Here is a 24,666-nt window from a genome sequence, read left to right on the forward strand (position 1 = left end):
CCTTGGTAACGCATGAAAAAAGATCCCTGCCTAGCAAACAGTGGCATTGTGCTTGTGGACAGGAGAAAGACAAGATGCAGGTGTGTGTCGAGTTCTCGAGGGAACAAGGAATATTAGCTGGACACGACATTTAAAGGTAAAGATTACAACATTATATTCATAAATGTAATCAATTTACAGTATAGCTTGATAGTTTTCACCCAGAAATGACTGCTTACAAAAGTAAGTACATGTTGTGTTGGCAAAAAGGACATTAAGATAATCAAATTACTTTACCCAATTTGTAATATGTTTCTATCACAATACAATATTGAGTCATAGTATAATAATTTATAGTACAACATCAGATGTATCCAGTAAGCAGACTACCATTGCTTTGAGTTGGCGCTGAGATCCATTCCTATGGTGGCAAACCAATGTCTGGCCATGGGCAATGGTTCAATAAAAGCCCAGCGGACTGAGGAGAACACCTGCCTGGCCTCCATTCATACGGACCCTCCATGCCTGGACACAGACATCTTGAAGTAAGCATGTCTTATCAGATTTTCTTCATGTGCAGTGTGTAGCATGTCGCTCTAGGCCAGGGGTCCTCAAGTACAAATCTTGAAGGTCCACAAATGTTTTTTTGAAACAGGCTGGGTCCGTTTATTATCGGTCAAGCTTATATAGTAGCAGGAGGTAGGTAGTAGTTTAACATTTTCTTAAAATTAACAAAAATAAAATAAATATCCAATAAAATACATGAAAGATTTTCTTTGAAACAAAAATAAATAAGAACTTAAATAAAACTTTCAGTTTTAACAAAAAATAAATACTTTTAAACACAACCCTCCTATCCCTGGTAAACAAATGACCTCAACAGATCTCATTCATGTGCAAATATAACTATGGTACAGTACATCCCCATTGTGTAAAACACAGCTGCTCAATGGGAGAATTGGGCTCTTGGGGTTGAAGCCAAGACTTTGAACTTTGGCACAAAAGGTGTGATGGCCAGGCGGAGACACTGATCCAGGTGTTCATTGGTCAGTCTGCTGCGGTACTTGTTCTTCACAATGTTCATTGTAGAGAAGGCAGACTCACAGCTGTATGTTGAGCCAAACATTGTGAGGATGTGACAGGCCATCTTATGCAGCAGAGGGAACTTGGAAGGAATGACCAGCTTTGACCAGAAGGTGATGGCGTCACACTGAGCCTCTTTCAGTGCGACACTTTCTTGGAGGTCAATGAGCTCAGTCTGCAGTGAAGCAGCTCTGGCCCATGGGAAGACTTATTTTGCTTCTGCAGAGAACGCACTCACATTTCTGATCAGGAATGGGTTTTCAATGAACAGCAGGACTTGTTTTCCCAAAATGAAGCCATCAAAGCGAGTCTTGAAATTTGCAATGAGTTTTTCCAAGAATTCCAAATGGCACTGATGATCTCCCTCTCCTTTGGTCAGTTCCAGAAGTTTGGGGAAGTGGAGCAGTTCCTCCTGTAGATACACAGTTTAAATATATATTAGGAACAATGCTTAAAAATAGGTATGAATTAACAAGTGGAAGAAAATAGTGTGTAGTAGAAAATAATAATAACAAATTAGTTACCTGTATGTCACTTTTGAAAACCTCCAGCTTCCTCTGGAAGGAACGGACTTCTGACATCAGCTCACACACTGTGTTCTTCTTCCCCTGTAGCTTGAGACTTAGGTCATTGAGATGGGAGGTTATATCAGCCAAAAATGCCACAGCTTCCATTTTCCCAGCATTTTGCAGAAATTCCAGGAACTGTTTTGCTTTTGCGCTATTTTGCTGGGACAGAAACACTTGCAGCTCTTCTCTAACGGCCCAAAAACGCTCCAGGACCCTGCCTTTGCTCAGCCATCTGACGTTGTTGTGCACGAGCAAATCATCAAAAGCAGCATCTACCTCTGTTAGGAATGTGCGCAGCAAGCGGTGCTGCAGTGCAGATGATGCTCTCAAGAAGTTTATGAGTTTCATCATTGTTGTCATGATTTCAGAGTACACTTCTCCAAGACTTGCACAAAGGACAGACTGGTGGATTATGCAGTGATAATATATCAGGCCAGGGTGGTGTTCTCTCAGACGCGGAACCAGTCCCTTCTCTCTCCCCAACATGGCTGGAGCTCCATCAGTAGCAATGGACACAACTTTCTTCAGATCTATCCCTTTTTCATTCAGCATTTCTGATATTGCTTTATAGATGTCTTCTCCCCTTGTTTGTCTACTGAGGTTTGCCAGGCCCAAAACATCTTCAATAAACTCCCTCTTTTCCTCATCATAATACCTCACAAACACCAACAACTGAGCATTTTGTCAGTGGTGTCAGTGGACTCATCCACTGCTAGGGATATGCACTCTGCGTTTTTTATTCCATCACAAAGCTGCTTGGACAAATCACCAGCCAGTATTTCAGTATGTCTGGTAGCTGTGGCATCAGAGAGTGGGATTTGATTTATTTTAGCTGTCATTTCCTCCTTTTCTTTGCCTTCAAACATGGCACCCATCACTTCAGTCAAGCATTCTTTAATTATTTCTGCATCAGAGAATGGCTTCTCTTCTTCCATGCCACTCTGAGTGAGCACTCTGTTGCTATTTGTTGCTGTGTCATAGATTTAACAAAAATCTTGCTTGATGTTTCATATGACTTTTTCAGCCTCATTATTTCTTTTTTTCTTAGCTCTGAATCATGAGGAAATGTCTTCAAATTCGCGGTGCTCTTTCAGATAGTGACGTTTCAGATTTTCACTTTTCACCAGAGCAACAGTACTGTTGCATATTAGACACATTGGTCTGGTACTTGCAGTAGGTAGGATGAAAACATATTGCTCTGTCCATTCTTCCTTGAAACGTCGGTTTTCCCTGTCCACCTTTCTTTTACCAGCCTGTATGCCATTGTGATTTGATTCACATTCAGTGACTGACGAGTGAACAGTTAGCGAAGTAGCGATACGAGACAACTGTGTGCCTGCAGCGAAAGGTTCCATGCACTCTGCACATGTGTATGACCCAGGTGGTAACAGCCTATCAGCGCGTCGTTGTGATAGAGAGGACAACCCCCGATATCAGTCAATCAGAGTGGCGTTCTCTCGCTCTCACTCCGTCTCTCTCTCTTTCTCTCTCTGAGAGAGAGAGAGAGAGAGAGAGAGAGAGAGAGAGAGAGCGAGAGAGAGACGGAGTGAGTGAGACACGGAGAAGTGTAAACGAAACGATAAATACAATTATTATATTTTTTATAATAATTATAATTATAATAATAATTTTTTTTTTTTTTTTTTTTTTTTTTTTTTTACTATAATTCGTGCTGGGTCCGGACGGACACGTCGCTGGGTCCGGACATGGACCGCGGTCCGCCTGTTGAGGATCACTGCTCTAGGCCATACTTGTCAACCTTGAGACCTCCGATTTCGGGAGGTGGAGGGCGGGGGGCGTGGTCAGGGGTGGGGCGGGGCGTGGTTGGGGGCGTGGTTAAGAGGGGAGGAGTATATTGGCAGCTAGAATTCACCAAGTCAAGTATTTACATATATATATATATATATATGTATATATATATATATATATATATATATATATATCTACATCCTGAAAATATGCAAACAAAACTGTGTTTAGATAATTGATACTTCAAACTTGCATAAATAAATATTAAGGAATATAACATAACTTGGCTTCTGAGAGCTTCAAAATGTAATGAATAAAATGCTAAAGTTGTTGATAAACAAGCAATTATTTTAATAATTAAATTTGGTCATTTTAAATTAATTATTATGATAATTTAAAATTAATTATTTCAAATATGTTTATTTTAATGTATAATTCTATGGCTGGATGTAATAAGGAGTCAGAAAAAATACAAATAAAAATACAATTAATTTTGATGTTTTTAGCAAAATATAGTAAAAATGTATTTCGTTTTTTTGTTTTTTTTTATTAATAAATATATTTATTTTTAGGTAAGATAAACACAATAATACAATGTATCTCTAGTCTGGATGATTTATTTCTTGTCATCCTATTGTCCTCTCGTCTGAAAAAAGGCTGTCCTCACTCTGGTCCGCATGGAGCTGGAGGGGGCGTGGCCTCCAGCTCCGGCTGAAAATCGGGAGATTTTCGGGAGAATATGTTCCCGGGAGGTTTTCGAGAGAGGCGATGAATTTCGGGAGTCTCCCGGAAAATTCGGGAGGGTTGGCAAGTATGCTCTAGGCTAAAAGTTGGGTAGTACTGCAAAATGTACTGCAGAAAAGTTACTGCAAGGCCAGTATTGCCGATACTAATACGGACCATTATTACTTGACATTTTTTCTTGCGGGGAGCACGGTGGAAGGGGGGTTAGTGCGTCTGCCTCACAATACGAAGGTCCTGGGTTCAATCCTGCGCTCGGGATCTTTCTGTGTGGAGTTTGCATGTCCTCCCCGTGACTGTGTGGATTCCCTCCGGGTATTCCGGCTTCCTCCCACCTCCAAAGACATGCAAATGGAGATAGGTTGATTGGCAACACTAAATTGGCCCTAGTGTGTGAATGTGAGTGTGAATGTTGTCTGTCTATCTGTGTTGGCCCTGCGATGAGGTGGCGACTTGTCCAGGGTGTACCCCGCCTTCCGCCCGATTGTAGCTGAGATAGGCTCCAGCGCCCCCCGTGACCCCGAAGGGAATAAGCGGTAGAAAATGGATGGATTTTTTCTTGACTGATTATGCAATTGAGCATTTAATTTGTTGATCATGATGATGACGATTACACATTGGACAAAGATTTTAGGCACATTTGTATCCTAAAAATTATTTGTAAACAATCGGACTCATGTGCATGTCTAAAAGGGTTAAAACATTTTTTAAATGTTCCGATAAACACTTTTGCCCTTCAATCCCGATTCGATTTTTTGGTTTCAGATCCAATCCCATTTTGAGTCCCAATCCGAAACTTTACAATAGATAATAGAGCTCACAATAATTTATAGTGGGCAACTAAAGTTAGAACTTAAATACACCTCACGGTGATGATTGGACGCACATGCGGTCATAGGGTGTTTCGGGGTCTTTAATCATCAGATACCCTCGCCAGGGCGACCAGAACCTAGCTTTTCTGCGGCCTCGAGGATGTTCTTGGTGGCTTTTCTTGACTGCAGTCCTCTGATGCCAAGGTATTTGAACACTGGCCGTAGAAAGTGGCCTGCAAAACATAACACAATACTTTAACCTTAAGACAATAAAAAAAAAATTAAATCAAGTTTGTCTTATTAAATTTAGAATTTGCTATAATTTTATAAATCTGATGTATTACATTTGTGGTATTGAATGCTACATACTAATTTTTTTAACAAAATAAAGTGTCTAGTGCACAATACCTAAACAAAATCAAAAACTACTACTGACTCCCATTTAAATTATTTGTGTGTTGCCCAAAAACCCTTTCTGTATCCAGAGATTTACTTCTTAACTTTGTAAACAATAACAAAAATGATCCATAAAATATTTTGTAATAATAACAAAATGAAAAATATTGATCTAATCACCTTAGTATCGTTAATGAACTAATACTATTCCAGGTGTCATCCAGACCAATCACCTTTACATTTAGCGGTTATCTTCTTGTGTCGTCCGGTTCGGTGTGTGTGTAGTATGCTTAGCCATTCCTTTTAATCTAGTCCTCCAGTGAAAATATTAATTAGGAAACGTGGTGAGGATTAGTATCTTAGAAGCGGCTTCACAGTGTGGATAGACAATGCGCTCGTTGCAGTTTGTTCTCAAATTCTCCTTGAAAGTGCATTCCTTTTTAGGCAATCTTTTGCGTGAGTAAAATTTTTAGCCATGTAAACACTGGGACACAGCTGTGGTAAAGATTAGCTGAGCTCGCAGCTCATCAGCTGATCACAGATCAGCTAAAAAAAAAGCAAATATCGACCCAATCTGATCTCATTATCAGGGTATTTCTGGTTTTATATATATATATATATATATATATATATATATATATATATATATATATATATATATATATATATATATATATATATATATATAAAACAGTATAGGAATACAGTATATCAGACCGTCTAAAATCTCTCCTATTAGTGTCATGACGTACACCGACACATTTTGGCCAATCGAATTCGTCTCTTGAGTGGCGCTCAAATGTGCACTTCAACTGTCTAATCAAAACATATAGTCTGTTTCTTATGTAGATTAAGCAGGAAAAACATGTACCAATATATAAAGTCTTTATTGAGCAAACAGCACAATTGTCATTCTCCAGCATAGCTCAGACCAATTTCCAGTTCCTGTCTACAGCGCTAAACCTTCTGGGTAATATATTAGAATCGGAATCAGCTTTATTGGCCAAGTATGTTTAACACACAAGGATTTTGATTTGGTAGATGGTGCTGTCTTTGTTCAATGTAAGAAACAAGAAAAATGCAACAACTTTGTGAGCGCAGTACCCTGACGGCCATCCGCAAACATTTCCTTCGTCGTTTACATGTATTTGTATATTTATTTAACGTTTATTTATCCAGGTAAAGAACTGATTTTCATATGCAAGTATGATCTAAAGCAGAGGCATTGTTTGTTATGTTAAAGATATTGAAGTGTGATGATAATCTCTCATTAGCTATGTGTGCACATGGACACATTTAATTGGATTAAAAGCCTGACCAAAATAAAAATGCTTCAAGTAAACACAGCATTTGGAAGATTCTAAACCGATCACACAAGTTCAGATCAAAATTTTATTCCGATCAAGACAGGTGGTTTATGCCGTAAAACTTTCGGATTGTAGCACATGAAAACACATCTTCCGAAATTTGGGTTACAATTATCCTTACTGCGCATGTCTTTGATGTCAGCTATACTGTTGTGGTGGAGCGGGGACAACATTTAATAGTCTAGGAATGAAGCGATTGTCATGCTGTTGTCTCCCCACATCCAACATGTACAAATGTAGGATAAGCAAAGCCACATCCCATATTTTTGATTGTTTAGAACAGTGGTTCTTAACCTGGGTTCGATCGAACCCTAGGGGTTCGGTGAGTCGGGCTCAGGGGTTCGGCGGAGGTCAAGACACACCCGACTCATCGTGTAAATAAAAACTTCTCCCTATCGGCGTATTACGGATACGGCAACAGCAGAAGTCACCCTGATTTGCAGGTGTGTAATTTGTTATGAGTTTATGCACTGTGTTGGTTTTGTTCTTTGAACAAGGTGATGTTCATGCACGGTTCATTTTATGCACCAGTAAAAAAACATGGTAATACTTTAGTATGGGGAACATATTCACCATTAATTAGTTGCTTATTAACATGCAAATTAGTAACATATTGGCTCTTAACTAGTCATTATTAAGTACTTATTAATGCCTTATTCGACATGGCCTTATTATAACCCTAACCCTCTAACCCTGGCCCTAACCCTCTAACCTTAACCCTAACCAAATAACTCTAAATTATGTCTTTGTTACTTAGAATATGTTCCCCTAGTGTCCAAAAAACTCAAAATTAAGTCGTTGTTACTTAGAATATGTTCCCCATACTAAAGTGTTACCTTAAACATATAACTTTGTCTTGAATTTGAAAAAAAAACATTTTATTTTTCATTAAAGAAGGGTTCGGTGAATGCGCATATGAAACTGGTGGGGTTCGGTACCTCCAACAAGGTGAAGAACCACTGGTTAGAAAGTAAATGTGAATTCAGGATTTATTATATCAGTTGAGTGAACAGTTGTCCACAATGATCCATCCATCTTCTTCCGCTTATCCGAGGTCGGGTCGCGGGGGCAGCAGCCTAAGCAGGAAAGCCCAGACTTCCCTCTCCCCAGCCACTTCGTCCAGCTCTTCCCGTGGGACCCCGAGGCGTTCCCAGGCCAGCCGGGAGACATAGTCTTCCCAACGTGTCCTGGGTCTTCCCCGCGGCCTCCTACCGGTCGGACGTGCCCTAAACACCTCCCTAGGGAGGCGTTCGGGTGGCATCCTGACCAGATGCCCGAACCACCTCATCTGGCTCCTCTCGTTGTGGAGGAGCAGCGGCTTTACTTTGAGCTCCTCCCGAATGGCAGAGCTTCTCACCCTATCTCTAAGGGAGAGCCCCGCCACCCGGCGGAGGAAACTCATTTCGGCCGCTTGTACCCGTGATCTTGTCCTTTCGGTCATAACCCAAAGCTCATGACCATAGGTGAGGATGGGAACATAGATCGACTGGTAAATTGAGAGCTTTGCCTTCCGGCTCAGCTCCTTCTTCACCACAACGGATCGATACAGCGTCCGCATTACTGAAGACGCCGCACCGATCCGCCTGTCGATCTCAAGATCCACTCTTCCCTCACTCGTGAACAAGACTCCGAGGTACTTGAACTCCTCCACTTGGGGCAAGATCTCCTCCCCAACCCGGAGATGGCACTCCACCCTTTTCCGGGCGAGAACCATGGACTCGGACTTGGAGGTGCTGATTCTCATCCCAGTCGCTTCACACTCAGCTGCGAACCGATCCAGTGAGAGCTGAAGATCCTGGCCAGATGAAGCCATCAGGACCACATCATCTGCAAAAAGCAGAGACCTAATCCTGCAGCCACCAAACCAGATCACCTCAACGCCTTGACTGCGCCTAGAAATTCTGTCCATAAAAGTTATGAACAGAATCGGTGACAAAGGGCAGCCTTGGCGGAGTCCAACCCTCACTGGAAACGTGTCCGACTTACTACCGGCCATGCGGACCAAGCTCTGGCACTGATCATACAGGGAGCGGACTGCCACAATCAGACAGTCCGATACCCCGTACTCTCTGAGCACTCCCCACAGGACTTCCCGAGGGACACGGTCGAATGCCTTCTCCAAGTCTACAAAACACATGTAGACTGGTTGGGCAAACTCCCATGCACCTTCAAGGACCCTGCCGAGAGTATAGAGCTGGTCCACAGTTCCACGACCAGAACGAAAACCACACTGTTCCTCCTGAATCCGAGGTTCGATTATCCGGCGTAGCCTCCTCTCCAGTACACCTGAATAGACCTTACCGGGAAGGCTGAGGAGTGTGATCCCACGATAGTTAGAACACACCCTCCGGTTCCCCTTCTTAAAGAGAGGAACCACCACCCCGGTCTGCCAATCCAGTGGTACCGCCCCCGATGTCCACGCGATGCTGCAGAGTCTTGTCAACCAAGACAGCCCCACAGCATCCAGAGCCTTAAGGAACTCCGGGCGGATCTCATCTACCCCTGGGGCCTTGCCACCGAGGAGCTTTTTAACTACCTCAGCAACCTCAGCCCCAGAAATAGGAGAGCCCACCACAGACTCCCCAGGCACTGCTTCCTCATAGGAAGACGTGTTGGTGGGATTGAGGAGGTCTTCGAAGTATTCCCTCCACCGATCCACAACATCCGCAGTCGAGGTCAGCAGAACACCATCCTCGCCATACACGGTGTTGATAGTGCACTGCTTCCCCTTCCTGAGGCGGCGGATGGTGGTCCAGAATTGCTTCGAAGCCGTCCGGAAGTCGTTTTCCATGGCCTCACGGAACTCCTCCCATGTCTGAGTTTTTGCCTCTGCGACCGCTGAAGCCGCACACCGCTTGGCCTGTCGGTACCTGTCCGCTGCCTCAGGAGTCCTATGAGCCAAAAGAACCCGATAGGACTCCTTCTTCAGCTTGACGGCATCCCTCACCGCCGGTGTCCACCAACGGGTTCTAGGATTACCGCCACGACAAGCACCAACTACCTTGCGGCCACAGCTCCAATCAGCCGCCTCGACAATAGCGGCGCGGAACATGGTCCATTCGGACACAATGTCCAGCACCTCCCTCGTGACATGTTCAAAGTTCTTCCGGAGGTGGGAATTGAAACTCTCTCTGACAGGAGACGTTCCCAGCAAACCCTCACAATGCGTTTGGGCCTGCCAGGTTTGTCCGGCATCCTCCCCCACCATCGCAGCCAACTCACCACCAGGTGGTGATCGGTAGAAAGCTCCGCCCCTCTCTTCACCCGAGTGTCCAAAACATGAGGCCGCAAATCCGATGACACAACTACAAAGTCGATCATGGAACTGCGGCCTAGGGTGTCCTGGTGCCAAGTGCACATATGGACACCCTTATGTTTGAACATGGTGTTCGTTATGGACAATCTGTGACGGGCACAAAAGTCCAATAACAAAACACCGCTCGGGTTCAGATCCGGGCAGCCATTCTTCCCAATCACGCCTCTCCAGGTTTCACTGTCGCTGCCAACATGAGCCTTGAAGTCCCCCAGTAGAACGAGGGAATCACCCTCAAGTACTCCCTCGAGTGAATCCAAAAAGGGTGGGTACTCTGAGTTGCGGTTTGGCACGTAAGCGCAAACCACAGTCAGGACCCGTTCCCCCACCCGAAGGCGGAGGGAAGCTACCCTCTCGTCCACCGGTTTGAACTCCAACATACAGGCTCTGAGCCGGGGGGAAACAACAATTGCCACCCCAGCCCGTCGCCTCTCACTGCCGGCAACGCCAGAGTGGAAGAGAGTCCAGCCCTTCTCGAGAGAACTGGTTCCAGAGCCCTTGCTGTGCGTCGAAGTGAGTCCGACTATATCTAGCCGGAACTTCTTCACCTCGCGCACTAGCTCAGGCTCCTTCCCCCCCAGCGAGGTGACGTTCCACGTCCCAAGAGCTAGCTTCTGTAGCCGAGGATTGGACCGCCAAGTGCCCTGCCCTCGGCTGCCGCCCAGCTCACATTGCACCCGACCTCTATGACCCCTGCTATGGGTGGTGAGCCCATTGGAGGGGGGACCCACGTTGCCTCTTCGGGCTGTGCCCGGCCGGGCCCCATGGGGACAGGCCCGGCCACCAGGCGCTCGCCATCGTGCCCCACCTCCGGGCCTGGCTCCAGAGGGGGGCCCCGGTGACCCGCGTCCGGGCAAGGGAAATCTGGGTTCCTTGTTTGTTTTTGTCATTGTTGTCCACAATGATGTACAGCTGAAATAGCAAGAGGATGTAATAGCGCTGTTTAGCCACATGGGGGCGGGACCGGCCAAATGGGCAACATTGCTGTGGAGCGCACAGAGGAAGACTAGACTTCCTGCAGTTCATTGAGACCCATATGGACCAACGTGGTGTGACAGAAATGTTAATGTGCTATTTCTGTTGTGACAGGTAAGCTGTAAATGGCTCTGTATGATACACACTTAGCAAGAGTAATGTGATAGTAGGAAAGTTGGCCGTTTATGTGCACTCCGTGTATGTTTGAGAAGTAGAGTCATTGTGCTAATGTAGCTAACTGAGGATGATGCAATACTGACCGGATATTGCTACTTGTTAAATAACTCAATGCTTAAATGTGGAGATACTGTGATACGTTATGTGATTTATTTTGATTTGTTGATGTGATTAGAATGACCAATGTGTGGATATTAGGGCTGCAACTAACGATTAATTTGATAATCGATTAATCTGTCGATTATTACTTCGATTAATCGATTAATAATCGGATAAAAGAGACAAACTACATTTCTATCCTTTCCAGTATTTTATTGGGGGAAAAAAACAGCATACTGGCGCCATGTTCTTTCAACTTGCCAAATAAAACAAGGAAAATGTTACAAAAATGCACACTTTTGACACCCCTGCTATAGATAATAAAAAATTAAATCTGATAAATGTATCGATGAAAAGCAGAGCCTGACGACGCATGCGCATTTATCACAACTCTCTCGTCTCTCCCCCGCCCTCACGAATGCTGCTGCGCGCACAATTTGTTGTGTTTTTAACCTTCTTAACCCTGAACGTACATTGAAAATACACGCAACCCTAACTCAAAATGCCGGACATTTGAGGCATTTAAGAAGCACAGCCCGACAGCTTCGCAAAAGATGACATGTCTGGTGAAAAGAGGACGTATGGTCAGGACTTAGCCCGGTCGCTGCTAGCAGCGATCGGTTTCACGTCCGGTGAAACCGATCGCTGCTAGTCCTCTTTTGCTAACATGCTAGCAGCTAACGGGCTACGTATAGACTGACCATACGTCCTCTTTTCACCGGACATGTCATCTTTTGCGGGGCTGTCCGGGCGGAGTTTCATAAACGCCTAAAAAGTCCGGCATTTTGAGTAGTGTTTACACAACGTGCAGTACGCTACTTAATATGTCCGTGTGGAAACTCGTTCGGTACACTTCCGCACCAAAACGAAACCCCCGTATCGAAACGGTTTGATACAAATACACGTACTGTTACACCCCTAATATTTTGATTATTGTTTCTCAGCTGTTTGTACATGTTGCAGTTTATAAATAAAAGTAAAAAAAAAACAAAAAAAAACGTAGCCTCTGCGCATGCGCATAGCATACATCCAACGAATCGATGACTAAATTAATCGCTAACTATTTTTATAATCGATTTTAATCGATTTAATCGATTAGTTGTTGCAGCCCTAGTGGATATTGTATTTTGTGTATTGTTGCCGAGTCAAAACAGAAAGCCCACACTTCCTGCCGTTCATCGAGGCGCATTTGGACCATCGCGGTGTGACGAAAATATTAATGTGCTACTTCTGTTACAGAAATGTGAAATAAAGCAACACAACTTAGCACACAGTGACTCCTGTTCATGTGTGCAACACAAATGTAGCGTTATGTACGGTTGACTTTGTTGCTCTAAAACGAGACGAGCTAAAACAAAAGAACGGTCTGGATGTAATTTGTCGATGTAACAATAAAAGACGAGATCCAGTTGTCCGCTTAACAAGCTGTTTTATTCACGACATCACAGCTAAGTCAAGTGCTAACTGCTATCCTCAAACACATACACCGAATGTCATAACATAAAAGACGTGCTGCAACCCGTATAGTTACAACATAAAAAGCACAGAACAGCTCTGTTCCAAAAAGCAAAGCAATGCAAAAGTAGTGAACAGAAGGAAAAAATTATAATGAAAATACCAAGATAACATTGAACAAGCAGAAATGCACACAGTCATTTTTGATAACACCGGAAGTCACTGCTTCGTCAGCACCTGCAGTGAGCAAACTCGTCTAATAGATGGCGCCATAGCACAAATAACACGTCTTTCCGTTTATTTTAGGTTCTGCACAAGTCAAAGTAATGTTTTCCGATTAAGGGCTGATGCATGAAAATGCACGTTTTAATTAGATTTTTTTTTCCAGGGTCCTTGTACACAGGAACATTGTAATCCGAATGATGATCAGATTAAGTAAATGTTGTCCTTGTAGACGTAGCCAAAGTCTCATTTACCAACACAAATTAGCGCTATAGATTGCTCTCAACAGTTCAAAAATGCTCTTAAATTACGGGGGCAAATGTGTTGGAACATAACTGAATATTTAAAAAGGACGAGTGCTTTTCAAGTGTAAAACTGTCACTGTCACTTGGCTCTGCTTCGCTGATGTAACTTCTGTTTTAATAAAGATTGGTACACATTTTATTAAGTTACAGTACTTGTTGCTGCTACCTATGTGTTGGCGACATGACAAAATACACAGAGCACAGAGCCATGATTACAATATGGCCAACCTAACAATAGGCGCAATCTTTGCTACTAAGAACGTGTGGGGCTGTGCCTGAAATTTAGTTTTCCTGACTAAATAAACCAGATTGATATGTCTAAATATAATGTAAACATACTCCAGCACATAAAATTACAATAAAACATGCTTTTATTTTGTCAAAGTATAATTTTGCAGTCGTATTTGACGCACTGTTATGTGCAGTGTTTAGTGACCAGCAAAAATACACAAAACTACCCTAATTTTGCTTTGTACACAATTCTAACTGTTAAGAAATGCACCACATCATTAAATTCCAGTAATTTGGATTCAATAAATAAAGGTTTCGAATGCTCTCAATAGCCAACATTATTTATTATTGTAGCTGATCTTACTTTTTTGTAACATGGCAAGTGAATAAGTGCACTTTTGTAGTTATTTCCCCATATTTCTGCACAATACTCAAATATGGTAACACTGGCTAGCAGTAGAGAATATGGAGAGATTTAAATCTTAACATAGTGTGCTTTATTCATTATTGACATATTTCTAGCCATTTTATGTTCCAATGTCCACGTCGTCTATCTGAATCTTTTGACTTTCTCTTCTGCTATTGAATAGCAATATTTTAGATTTACTAAAATTCAAGGATAGTTTTTGTGAAACCATGTCTTTAATTTATTCATGTCTTCTGTTATTTGTATTAGCTTATGTGTATTTTGTCCTAACAAAACATTGACATTGCATAAGACACTATAATCGGTTTCTCTCCAACGTTGATGGCAAACCTTCTCTTCCCTTAAGTGTCTTCTTTCCCTGTTGCTGGAAAGCAATGTCAAACTTTTGTCGCGGGTGGAGCTGCCCCATGCTGCACAACAGGGCGTTTTTACATGTTGAAACAAGCGGTAGAAATGGATGGAAAAACTAACACAGAAGCGCAACTAGCAGAGCATCAGCTCAACCTTGGGAGCAGTCATGGCACCCTGTAGTTACGTGGGTGCCTTTTTAAAACCGAGAGGCGACACTCTCTATACACGGATCTGATAGAGCATAATTAACTGAATGTAAAGTATTTCACATTTTAAAACTTTCAGTGATAAGAGAACAGGGGTAATGCACACTCGTTGAGCTTGTGGGCATATTTCTATTTCTGATCTTTTTGTAAAACGTTGTATTGGGAAACCTCAATTTACAAACTAAATTGGTTCTGGAACAGGGTATAAATAGAAAAGTTTGTATAGTGAAGCATATTTCTCCACAACAAACAATGTAAATATGAATAATGGATATGGTTATGGTGTCAGTTTATTTCGAACAATGTAATACATCACATATTTCCTTTTTTTTATTTTTTATTACAGCATGTCTGAAAAGGAGTAGGAGAAAGCAGAGCTTATTTAATCCTACTCCTTTTCGTATCATAGCAGTTATTAAAGGGGAAAATTATCACCAGACCTATGTAAGCGTCAATATATACCTTGATGTTGCAGAAAAAAGACCATATATTTTTGTAACCGATTTCCGAACTCTAAATGGGTGAATTTTGGGGAATTAAACGCCTTTCTATTATTCGCTCTTGGAGCGATGACGTCACGTTGTGACGTCACATCGGGAAGCAATCCGCCATTTTCTCACTTTCGTCGGTGTGTTGTCGGAGGGTGTAACAACACGAACAGGGACGGATTCAAGTTGCACCAGTGGCCCAAAGATGCGAAAGTGGCAAGAAATTGGACGAAATTTGTTCAAAATACGAGGGTGTGGGGAAAGCCGACGAAATGGTCAGTCGTTTGTTCCGCGCACTTTACCGACGAAAGCTATGCTACGACAGAGATGGCAAGAATGTGTGGATATCCTGCGACACTCAAAGCAGATGCATTTCCAACGATAAAGTCAAAGAAATCTGCCGCCAGACCCCCAATGAATCTGCCGGAGTGTGTGAACTATTCAGGGACACAGGACCTCGGTAGCACGGCAAGCAATGGCGGCAGTTTGTTCCCGCAGACGAGCGAGCTAAACCCCCTGGATGTCTTGGCTCACACCGTCCCTTATGCCACCGAAGATGATCAAGAGAAGAATATCGACCCTAGCTTCCCTGGCCTGCTGACATCAACTCCAAAACTGGACAGATCAGCTTACAGAAAAAGAGAGCGGATGAGGGTATGTCTACAGAATATATTAATTGATGAAAACTTTATTCATTACTCACGGCTTTACAAAAATTATTATACATAAACTGTGTTTACCAATAATTTAGCTTAAAAACATTAATTTTTTTCAATCATTCGAGTACATTCGGGTAGTCTTGTGTAATGCAGTATTTTGTGTCTATTTAGGTATGGTTAACCTGAGTGCTGAAATAGTGGAAAAATATATGTTCTTAGCACGCCTGAAATGGGCTGTCTGCCCTCTCAAAGTGCATTTTGTTGCCAAATGTATTTCATATGCTGTAAACCTAGTTCATAGTTGTTAGTAATTATCTTATCAGACAGTGTTAAGCCGCTGAAATCCGAGTCTGAATCCGAGCTAATGTCGCTATACCTTGCTGTTTGTTTGTATTGGCATCACTGTGTGACGTCACAGGAAAATGGACGGGTGTATATAACGATGGTTAAAATCAGGCACTTTGAAGCTTTTTTTAGGGATATTGCGTGATGGGTAAAATTTTTAAAAAAACTTCGAAAAATAAAATAAGCCACTGGGAACTGATTTTTAATGGTTTTAACCCTTCTGAATATGTGATAATGTTCCCCTTTAACATATTTGTTTGTACTCTATTTGAAACATTACAGTAATAAATTAATGAGTAAATATTAAATGAATTAATAAGACAATACGTAAGTAAATATTTATTGAATACACATAACAATCAATAAAGTTGTCATAAATAAATTAAGTAATGTATTGTTCGCACCATGAGATGATTTAAGTTGTCAAATTTTTTGGTAAGGTTCAAAATGTTTATCAAGATTTTTCTTCTTTGTACTTTGTAAACAGTCTGACTCATTTTAATACTGTGTTATAATTATTTGCTTAATTCATTCCATAATTTAATTACACATTCTAGCACTGTTATGCTAAGGGTCTTAAGTGTTGTACGTGTGTAACGCCCGCTGATTGCACTGCAATGGTTGCAAGTTCAAGCCTTGTGGGCTGTGCGTTGCCTTTTTGAAATAATGATTTACAGGAGGTTTGAGTGATCTAATGGACACAGTTTACTTCCTAATGTGGTATAGAATGTGCACCAGTCAATACAATGAGGCTCTTTATAACACATTATGAAGAATAGTATATCATATTAGCATCGAGCTAATTAGCCATTCATTTATATTGAACAGCGCTCCCCTACTCACCTCGATCATGGCACTGGCGGCTGTAATGCCAACCCAACCTATGTTTAGCCCATGTCTGAGAGGGGGCGTTATTGAACACTCACAACAAGTGGAATCAAATACATACCCCCCTGCTGAATTCCACTTTTTACTCAACACCCACCAAGATTGTAAAATGTACAGAAAAAGAGATTTTAAAAAAGTGCCTATGAAGAACATTTAGGTTATAATATATTTACAATAATGTCCATGCAAATATAAATCACATCTGTCTTCTTATGCAACTGATGAGGTCACATTTGACAAAATTACAATTATAACACCTAGTCAATACAACCATTCCAAAAACAATTGGGATGGGGAAAGTTTAGCCAAACCTCGCCTCTACTGACAGGGAACACAAATATGCCTATTAGATAATACATATTACTCATGACTGTAAAGTTCCCCCCAAAAAAGAAAGTAATACAAGCGATACAGTGACGAATAACCCTCGCCAGAAAAGTGCATGAAAGGAATGAACAAACAGTGATAACCAGAGATCGTTTTTGCAAGTATAAAGCAATAAAAAGTGTAGGATACAATGGTCGTATGTTGATGGATAAACTATCAATCTGGTAGAGGGTTTCAACAAATGTCCTGCTCTAGACCTTATATTGTCTCTAACGTCCATGTCAGCAAGACCAGCAGTCATCAAGAGCAGTATCAAGTAGAATCAAGTTGTCAGTAGGTGGGCGGGAAAATTGCGACCCATCATCAACCACAAGTGCACAGTCAGGTCGTGTACACTCTTTACAGACAGGCCAGCATCTGGTAAGCTGCCAAACACCTAAAAATTCCCTTCTGGCACTGAAGCGTCAGACGGCACAGAAGCCCTGTCACACTGCTTAGCAACATCTACTTCCGCTAGCTGGTCAGCAGATTCCGAATCTTCTCAGCCAAAGGTGTCAGAGGGAAGAGAAGACACCCATGCCCTCATCCTGTACTCCACAGAGTCCGCAGTGAACTCGCTGACCACACCCATTTGCTCTTCGAGGTTGACACAGAGCATGTAACAACTTCTTCCGCAGGAGCGTCTTCATAGAGGGGAGTAAGTTCACTGGCATAATAAAGTTGCGATGCACAACTTTCTCCCGACCAGTGGAAGTGTGCTGGATCTTAAAAGTCTGGCTCTCTTCATTCACACAGACCACCGCATAGATGGTTCTCTCCCAGCTGTCCGCCAACTTTATATTTCCATGCTCCCCTTTGTTGGTCAGCAACATTCTGTCTCCCACAACCACTGGTGCTCCACATACTTGTCAGTTGTACAAGTCAGTGTGTCGCTGCAACTGTTTGGATGCCACAGTCTCTGCAATTTTCATGGCTTCCGACAAGTCTTTCCGCAAAGACACAGCATATTGATCATATTCTGCCTCTTCTGACTCACCCAGGACAGAGTCAAAGATTATGTCAACAAAGACTCTTGGCACTCTGCGAAACAAGAGCAGGAATGGGGCAAAGCCGGTTGTTTCATGGACTGCAGTTGTAGCTGAACATCAGGGGCATCAATGAATTGATTAACGTGGACCCCGACTTAAACAAGTTGAAAAACTTATTCGGGTGTTACAATTTAGTGGTCAATTGTAAGAAATATGTACTGTGCAATCTACTAATAAAAGTTTCAATCAATCAACACTTCCAGCCATCTATGCTTCACTCTCGGAGGAAGAGCCCAAATTATGTTTCTCGAAGTCCTGTTCATCCTTTCTCATTAGCTTTTACCCATCGGATGGTAAGGTGTTTTGCGATTTCTGAACACCAGCCACGCTCAACAGCTCCGCAATCAAAGAGCTCTTAAAATTGTAACTGAGCTACTGTGTGGAACAATTTCCCTTGTGGATCAATAAAGTTAGTCTAAGTCTAAGTGTAAGTCTATCTACACTCTTCCATCCAGTCCTCAGCCGATATCTTTCTCTGCAATTGCTTTTGCTTCTTCTTACTCCTACGAGGACGCCTGTTGGCGGTTGTGAGGCAGAAGAGTGGCTTGGCAATCGCTTAACAATTTTCATTAAACTGCTGATAGAGCACCACCATTCCAATAAACATCCTGATTCTCCGCTGTGAGGGAACGTCCGTCCCTGGGTCCATGAGGTCAGACTCAGTCAGTGAGGTGATGGCCACCACGTTGTCGGGATCCGTTCGAATGCCATCAGCGTCGACAACGTGAACCATGAAACCTGACTGACATGCACAGAAAATGGCATTTCTTCAGGCCAAGTTTAAGCCGTTCAGAGACCATCCTTATCCTCCTTAGCACCAGATCTTCATTTTGGGCAAAACACTAAAACATCATCCAAATAACAGCATGTTAAGGAAGTTTTATTGCCCATATACCCTTAGCATCATTTTCATGAATATTGCGGGGCTATTGCACACTCATACAATACTCATACAATCCAAAAGGCAATGTAATTGCAGTGTACTTTTTATCATAAGGATGTATTTTAACGTAGTAACCCGAGGTGAGGTCCATTTCTAAAAAAAAAAACAAGCGTTACCACCTAAGGCGACCAGAGTATCAGCTGGGTTGGGGGGGGAATGAGCGTCTTTTACAGTGCGTGCGTTGAGCCAGCGGAAGTCATTATAGACCCTCACATCATCAGACTTGTTCCAGACTAACACCCGCTCCTCCGTATATCCAAGGGCCGCCTCAATTACCAGTACTGTGTTGGTGGTATGAAGTCGCATCCACATGGATTCAATGAAGAAATCCTACAGCTCTGTCCCAATCCAACTTGTCCCTGGAAAAGATGGTCTCATACTCTGCAATGAAGTCTTTGCAAGTCAAGGAAATGTCACAAGTGTCAATGTCAGAAAGACCCATGTCGGGTAAAACTGAGTGAGGTGTGTCAGTTGTGTGTGGCTCCCCTGTGCTTATACTGCGAATGTCATGGTCAATGAGTGGGTCAACTGCTGTCAGCTGCACATTTTGCTGAACGCTTAACTGAGAGGTACGACATGCTCAGGACCGTCGAAATGTTCAAGGGCCGCACGTGAATATGCATCAGCTATCTTAGTATTTTGCCTCGAGGTAACAGGCTTGCCTGTGGAATGAATTACTTTAATTGGCTGCCAGCAAGGCTACTGAACTCCCCACCAAAACTAATCTCGCTCTTGAATTAAGGGTTGCAGGACCCAACATCACAGCGCTTCCAGCCGGCATCCCACTTTGTTGTTGTATCTTGCCCCAGACTAAATGTTCAGTCATCGACTCCAAGGTGACAGAATTTCATAACACCATCCTTTTCAGGAAAATCGTCCAAATATTTTTTCCACCTCAGCCAACAAATTCAACAATTCTCTCTGCAGGTCATTGTCATATTCATTTTGAGTGGGGCTGTGGTCACAAAGACCTCTCTCCAACGAACCAGGAACCTTAGTAGATTTCTGCCAATAATAAGATTATGACTATGATCCTTAACTACCAGCATCGGCACAGTCACCTTGCATCCAAAGTCATCCACTTCCAGGTCAGTAGGTATAGCCTTCGTGCCTCCACATCCTATTAAGACAACATTAGTTCGTTCCAGGGCCGTGCCCACTATCAAATTTTGCTCCAGCTACTGAGGAATGACAGCAGAACTGAGCGCGCTAGCCATTGAGCCGCAGTGTAGCATCACTTTGACAGACACTTTACCAGCTGAAGTCACATTTACATTTAAAACATTTAAAACAGTTTGTCATGTGGTTTCAATCGTTGGATGTTTTGTAAGACCAGTCTGTGTCCCTGTTCCCTCACACTCAGCTAGACTGACTCTAAATCATTAACTATATTATTTGCAGAATCTGGGGGATAACACTCAGACCTTGCACTTGCTCCTTTAACATGCAGGCCGACTAGTTTTCCGCTTATTACACCGCAGGTTTACGCCGTAACATTCAGGGTTCTAGGACACTCTGCATGTGCATTATCAGGAACAAAACAGACAAAGCACAGGTGATTGGCTCTGCAATGGGCATGAGTGTTGTGCCCTGTATCCCCACAAATGCGCAAGGAATTTGCGTCCTCACTACAGTAGTCCGACTTGATTGGGAATGTTGTGGCTGTTGCATGTGATACAGCATGGCTATGATCCAACCAAGCCGGTTAGGGAACCCCTCATCCTGTTGTTTAGTAGCTATAGCACAAACAGGCATTAACTGTGGCATTATCTTACTTTCAGACACAACATGATAAACTCAGGGTTCACATCCTGCAGCTGTGATGTTATGGTTGCGGCCCACCTCGGTTTAACTGACAGTCGTTGGTCTCTGTTGTGCTCCACAAGCGTCTCATGAACACCAGCAGCTTAAGTTAAAGTTAAGTTAAAGTACCAATGATTGTCACACACACTAGGTGTGGTGAAATGTGTCCTCTGAATTTGACCCATCCCCTTGATCACCCCCTGGGAGGTGAGGGGAGCAGTGGGGAGCAGCGGTGCTGCGCCCGGGAATCATTTTTGGTGATTTAACCCCCAATTCCAACCCTTGATCCCGAGTGCCAAGCAGGGAGGTAATGGGTCCAGCTGGGTGGACCGGTACTTTTCAGGGGCGGTATAGTACCGAACATGATTCATTAGTATCGCGGTACTATACTAATACTGGTATACCGTACAACCGTAGTGCAGATACATTGATTTTAATATTCTGATCAGGGACAGAGCCTGACGTGTCCAGGAATACACCTTGCAGGGCAGGTCGAACCAATTATTTTTGCCTTTATTTTTGTTTGTGCGAACAGAGTTTTATAATATCCGCAAGAGTTAAAATGGAGGCAACTGGATTATTGTTTGTTGAGGACGTTTCAGAAGAGTCTAGTTGCATTGTTTAAACCTTTGTGAATTATATGACCTGATGACTGACAATCTACACATACACATATGTGTTTACTATTTGACTCCAACCAGAATTTCAACAGATGTGCATGTTTTGGAATAATTCAAGTATATGGCAAATTAATTGTTCAATAATCAAGTTGTTATGCAAAATAACAAAATTAACTAAGAATTTTTTTTTTTTTTCTAAAATATAAATATTTTCTGTTTAACTTGCCATAATAAAAATAAACACCTTTCTTGAGAGACATCTGTAGTGCTTAACTTTAAAGCGTAGACATTCAGTGTTGAACTTTATGATAGAGCATGTGTCTAACTTTCATTAGTATAAAAACTACTTCGACAAAAAAAGAAGAGTTGAAGCAAATATTATTTGACCCTTTGGTGAGTTACTGTATCACCAACTACTTGTTGGAGATCTTTATAGTGTCACTATCATAAAACTGGATACACTATGTTCAGTTTAACAACTTAGATAAATAATGAGTGTTTTGTGGGCCAGACAACAAGAGAGCAATGTTGTTAACTAGTAGAGTAGCTAAGCTAGCACATACCGTTCAGGCATGATAGCCACATGTAGCTTCCTCGTCGGACAAAAAGAATCATCAAACTTTCACAATTTCTCGCATTTGGAAAGTCACATTTGGAGTCCCGGTTGCCAGAAACTAGGCAGTTAACGCTAGCTAACTAGCAGCCGTTGAGCTGAGGCAGAGTGACTAACAGTCAAGGCAAAGCTAATTCCCTGATGGCAGAAAAGTTGGTCTGCAATGAGTTTGACAGGTGCGTAATCAGGCACTGGCATCGACGAGCTTGGTCTGTGGAAGACTATTGTGAAGCTGTTTTCATTCATTGGAATCCTATGATATGTCAAGGACATTTTTTGATTCTCGCAGTTATATAAATACGGGACAAAGTGCGTCTGCTCAATACGGAATGCGTACTTTTGTATCTAAATACGGGACAATTCTGTTTTTCAAGAGACATTTGGCAACCTTAAACAAGCCAAAACAACAAGATTAATTGTGCCGTTTGTGCTGCTCTGCGAACACAGAAGATTTTGGTGGCCATCAGAAATAACAATACTCTTTAACTTTTAACAAACATATTGCTACAATAATACACATTTAAAAAAAGTTAAATACTCTCTCATTAATATTGGCAAATAAAAGCTGACGAGAAAGAAGCAGACATGATTTTTGACCTCCCTAACAGGTTTACTGGACCTGAATGCTGACATTGAGGCCATTAATCTCCAAGTCCTTTCAAAGAGTTTGAACTCCAAACACAAACAAAACATATCTGCACAAACTACCCTTGATTACAACATGCACATATTTTTTTAGGAAGAACAAGAGACGAAGAACAACGGTTACACATACAGACAGATAAGTCAATGAAAGGGAGGGTATCACATCTGCCCATATTCATTGATGAAAGACTGACTTTTAACTCGATACCACCCTCAATATTCCCCACAAATTATAGCGGCTTTAAAAATCCACATATCAAAAGTTATAGCGGTTTTGAGACAGGAATACAATGTAATGTATAGCAAAAAGAAAGTCTAGCTCCAATAGCCCACCACACATAAATTTGTGCTGTCAGTAGCTCCTGTTCTCATTGAGTTCGAGAATGGAACCAATTATTCAGACAATAGTGAATTCCCTCAGAAATTTGTAGTCACTTGAGTGATGCACCGAATTCAACTGTTGCACATACACTCAATAAAGTACGGCACTAATTACTAATCGTTGACCTCCCTAGCGAGCCGTAGACTTAATCAAGTGCTACGGCAATGTTTGCGAACACCTAGCTTGCAGATTCCTTAGGTCAGTACTTCGGTGACTCGTCGATCCCAGATGCTATGCCTATATTCACAATAACAAGTTCCTAACTCGCGGAATCCTTACGTCCCTGACCTTGCAGCTCCTGAACTGTTGAGGAAAGCAAATTCCCTATTCCTGGATTGACCCAATAAAAAGCCAGATAAACATATTCTAGACTCCTTGTAACTGACCAAACATTGAATTTTGTGTAAAATTTTGAGAGAAAAAAACAGTACATATTAAATTGTATTCTTCAGTAAATTGAAACAGCCAAAGTGCAGTATTTAAAAAAGAACGTTAGTGCTCACTTTTTAATTTATGACGATCAATTTCTGAGGAAGACAGCCATCCTTGTTCGCACAACAGGCCAATGTGCCTTTATTAGAATTGGGTTCCTCCATGATCACAAAACAGTTGCGGTCACCAATTTTTTTGGCAACAGGCCGCCTCAGACCTTGACCAAGTCCGCCAGAACATGTGAACCATCTTTTTAATATTCAATCAGTATTTTGATTATATTCAATCAGTATTTGATGCAATACATTTGTATTGCATCAACAAAAATACATAGTTACAAAGATCTCTGGACAAAGGCCAGTTTTTGCTATGGGCAATGTGGGCGACCGCCTAGGGCGCAATCAACGAGGGAAAAAAAATCAAAACCAAACTCGACAGTTTTATAGACTACCTCTTAGGACTGGGCGATATGGGCTTTTATTAATATTTCGATATTTTTAGGCCATGTCACGATACACGATATATATCTCGAAATTATGCCTTAGCCTTGAATTAACACTTGATGCATATAATCACACAAGTATGATGATTATATGTGTCTACATTAAAACATTCTTGTTCATACTGCATTAATATATGCTAGTTTTAAACTTTCATGCAGAGAGGGACATCACAACTAAGTCAATTTACCAATACTGTATTTATTAAACACTAGCACAAACATGTATGTAATTTCAAAACAAAGTGCAAGATTGTCAGAGACATTGTAAAACAAATTAGTGCACTTTTGTGCATGATGTCACTAAGATGACATTTATAAACAACACTAAATTAAAAGTTCACTTTTTGAACAAAACGCCACTACAATATTTTCAAACAAATAAAGTGCACTTTTGTGCATGATGTCACACAAGATATTTCAAAAAGAGGCCTCTATTTGTATGGCCACAATGCCTGAACATAAAACAATGGCAAC

General features: G+C 42.0%; 2 protein-coding genes across 6 annotated transcripts in view; one reads left to right on the top strand and one right to left on the bottom strand.

Moving 5' to 3' along the window:
* prkg2l (protein kinase cGMP-dependent 2, like) overlaps positions 1–24,666 on the top strand; it is a 133,171-nt gene continuing 108,505 nt past the window's right edge. For all 5 annotated transcript variants that reach the window (XM_061964248.1, XM_061964273.1, XM_061964239.1 and 2 more), the window contains exons 1-2: positions 1–136; positions 337–524. In XM_061964248.1, the coding sequence (XP_061820232.1) occupies positions 403–524 (122 nt within the window). In that variant the 5' untranslated portion in view covers positions 1–136; positions 337–402. The remainder of the gene's footprint in view (positions 137–336; positions 525–24,666) is intronic.
* On the bottom strand, positions 587–3,086 carry LOC133611230 (general transcription factor II-I repeat domain-containing protein 2-like). Its single transcript, XM_061967954.1, has 2 exons — positions 1,587–3,086; positions 587–1,474 (listed from the first exon to the last, which is right to left on the bottom strand). Exons 1-2 carry the CDS (start codon positions 2,181–2,183, stop codon positions 1,271–1,273), a joined length of 801 nt encoding a protein of 266 aa, XP_061823938.1. The 5' UTR covers positions 2,184–3,086; the 3' UTR covers positions 587–1,270.

This window comes from Nerophis lumbriciformis, linkage group LG02, assembly GCF_033978685.3.
Source record: "Nerophis lumbriciformis linkage group LG02, RoL_Nlum_v2.1, whole genome shotgun sequence".
Taxonomy (NCBI): Eukaryota; Metazoa; Chordata; class Actinopteri; order Syngnathiformes; family Syngnathidae; genus Nerophis; species Nerophis lumbriciformis.

Coding starts and splice junctions, on each gene's coding strand:
- LOC133611230 (XM_061967954.1), bottom strand. CDS start 2,183: ATGCTGAATGAAAAAGGGATAGATCTGAAGAAAGTTGTGTCCATTGCT. Junction 1,475..1,586: donor TTTTCAAAAGTGACATACAG/GTAACTAATTTG, acceptor GTGTATCTACAG/GAGGAACTGCTCCACTTCCC.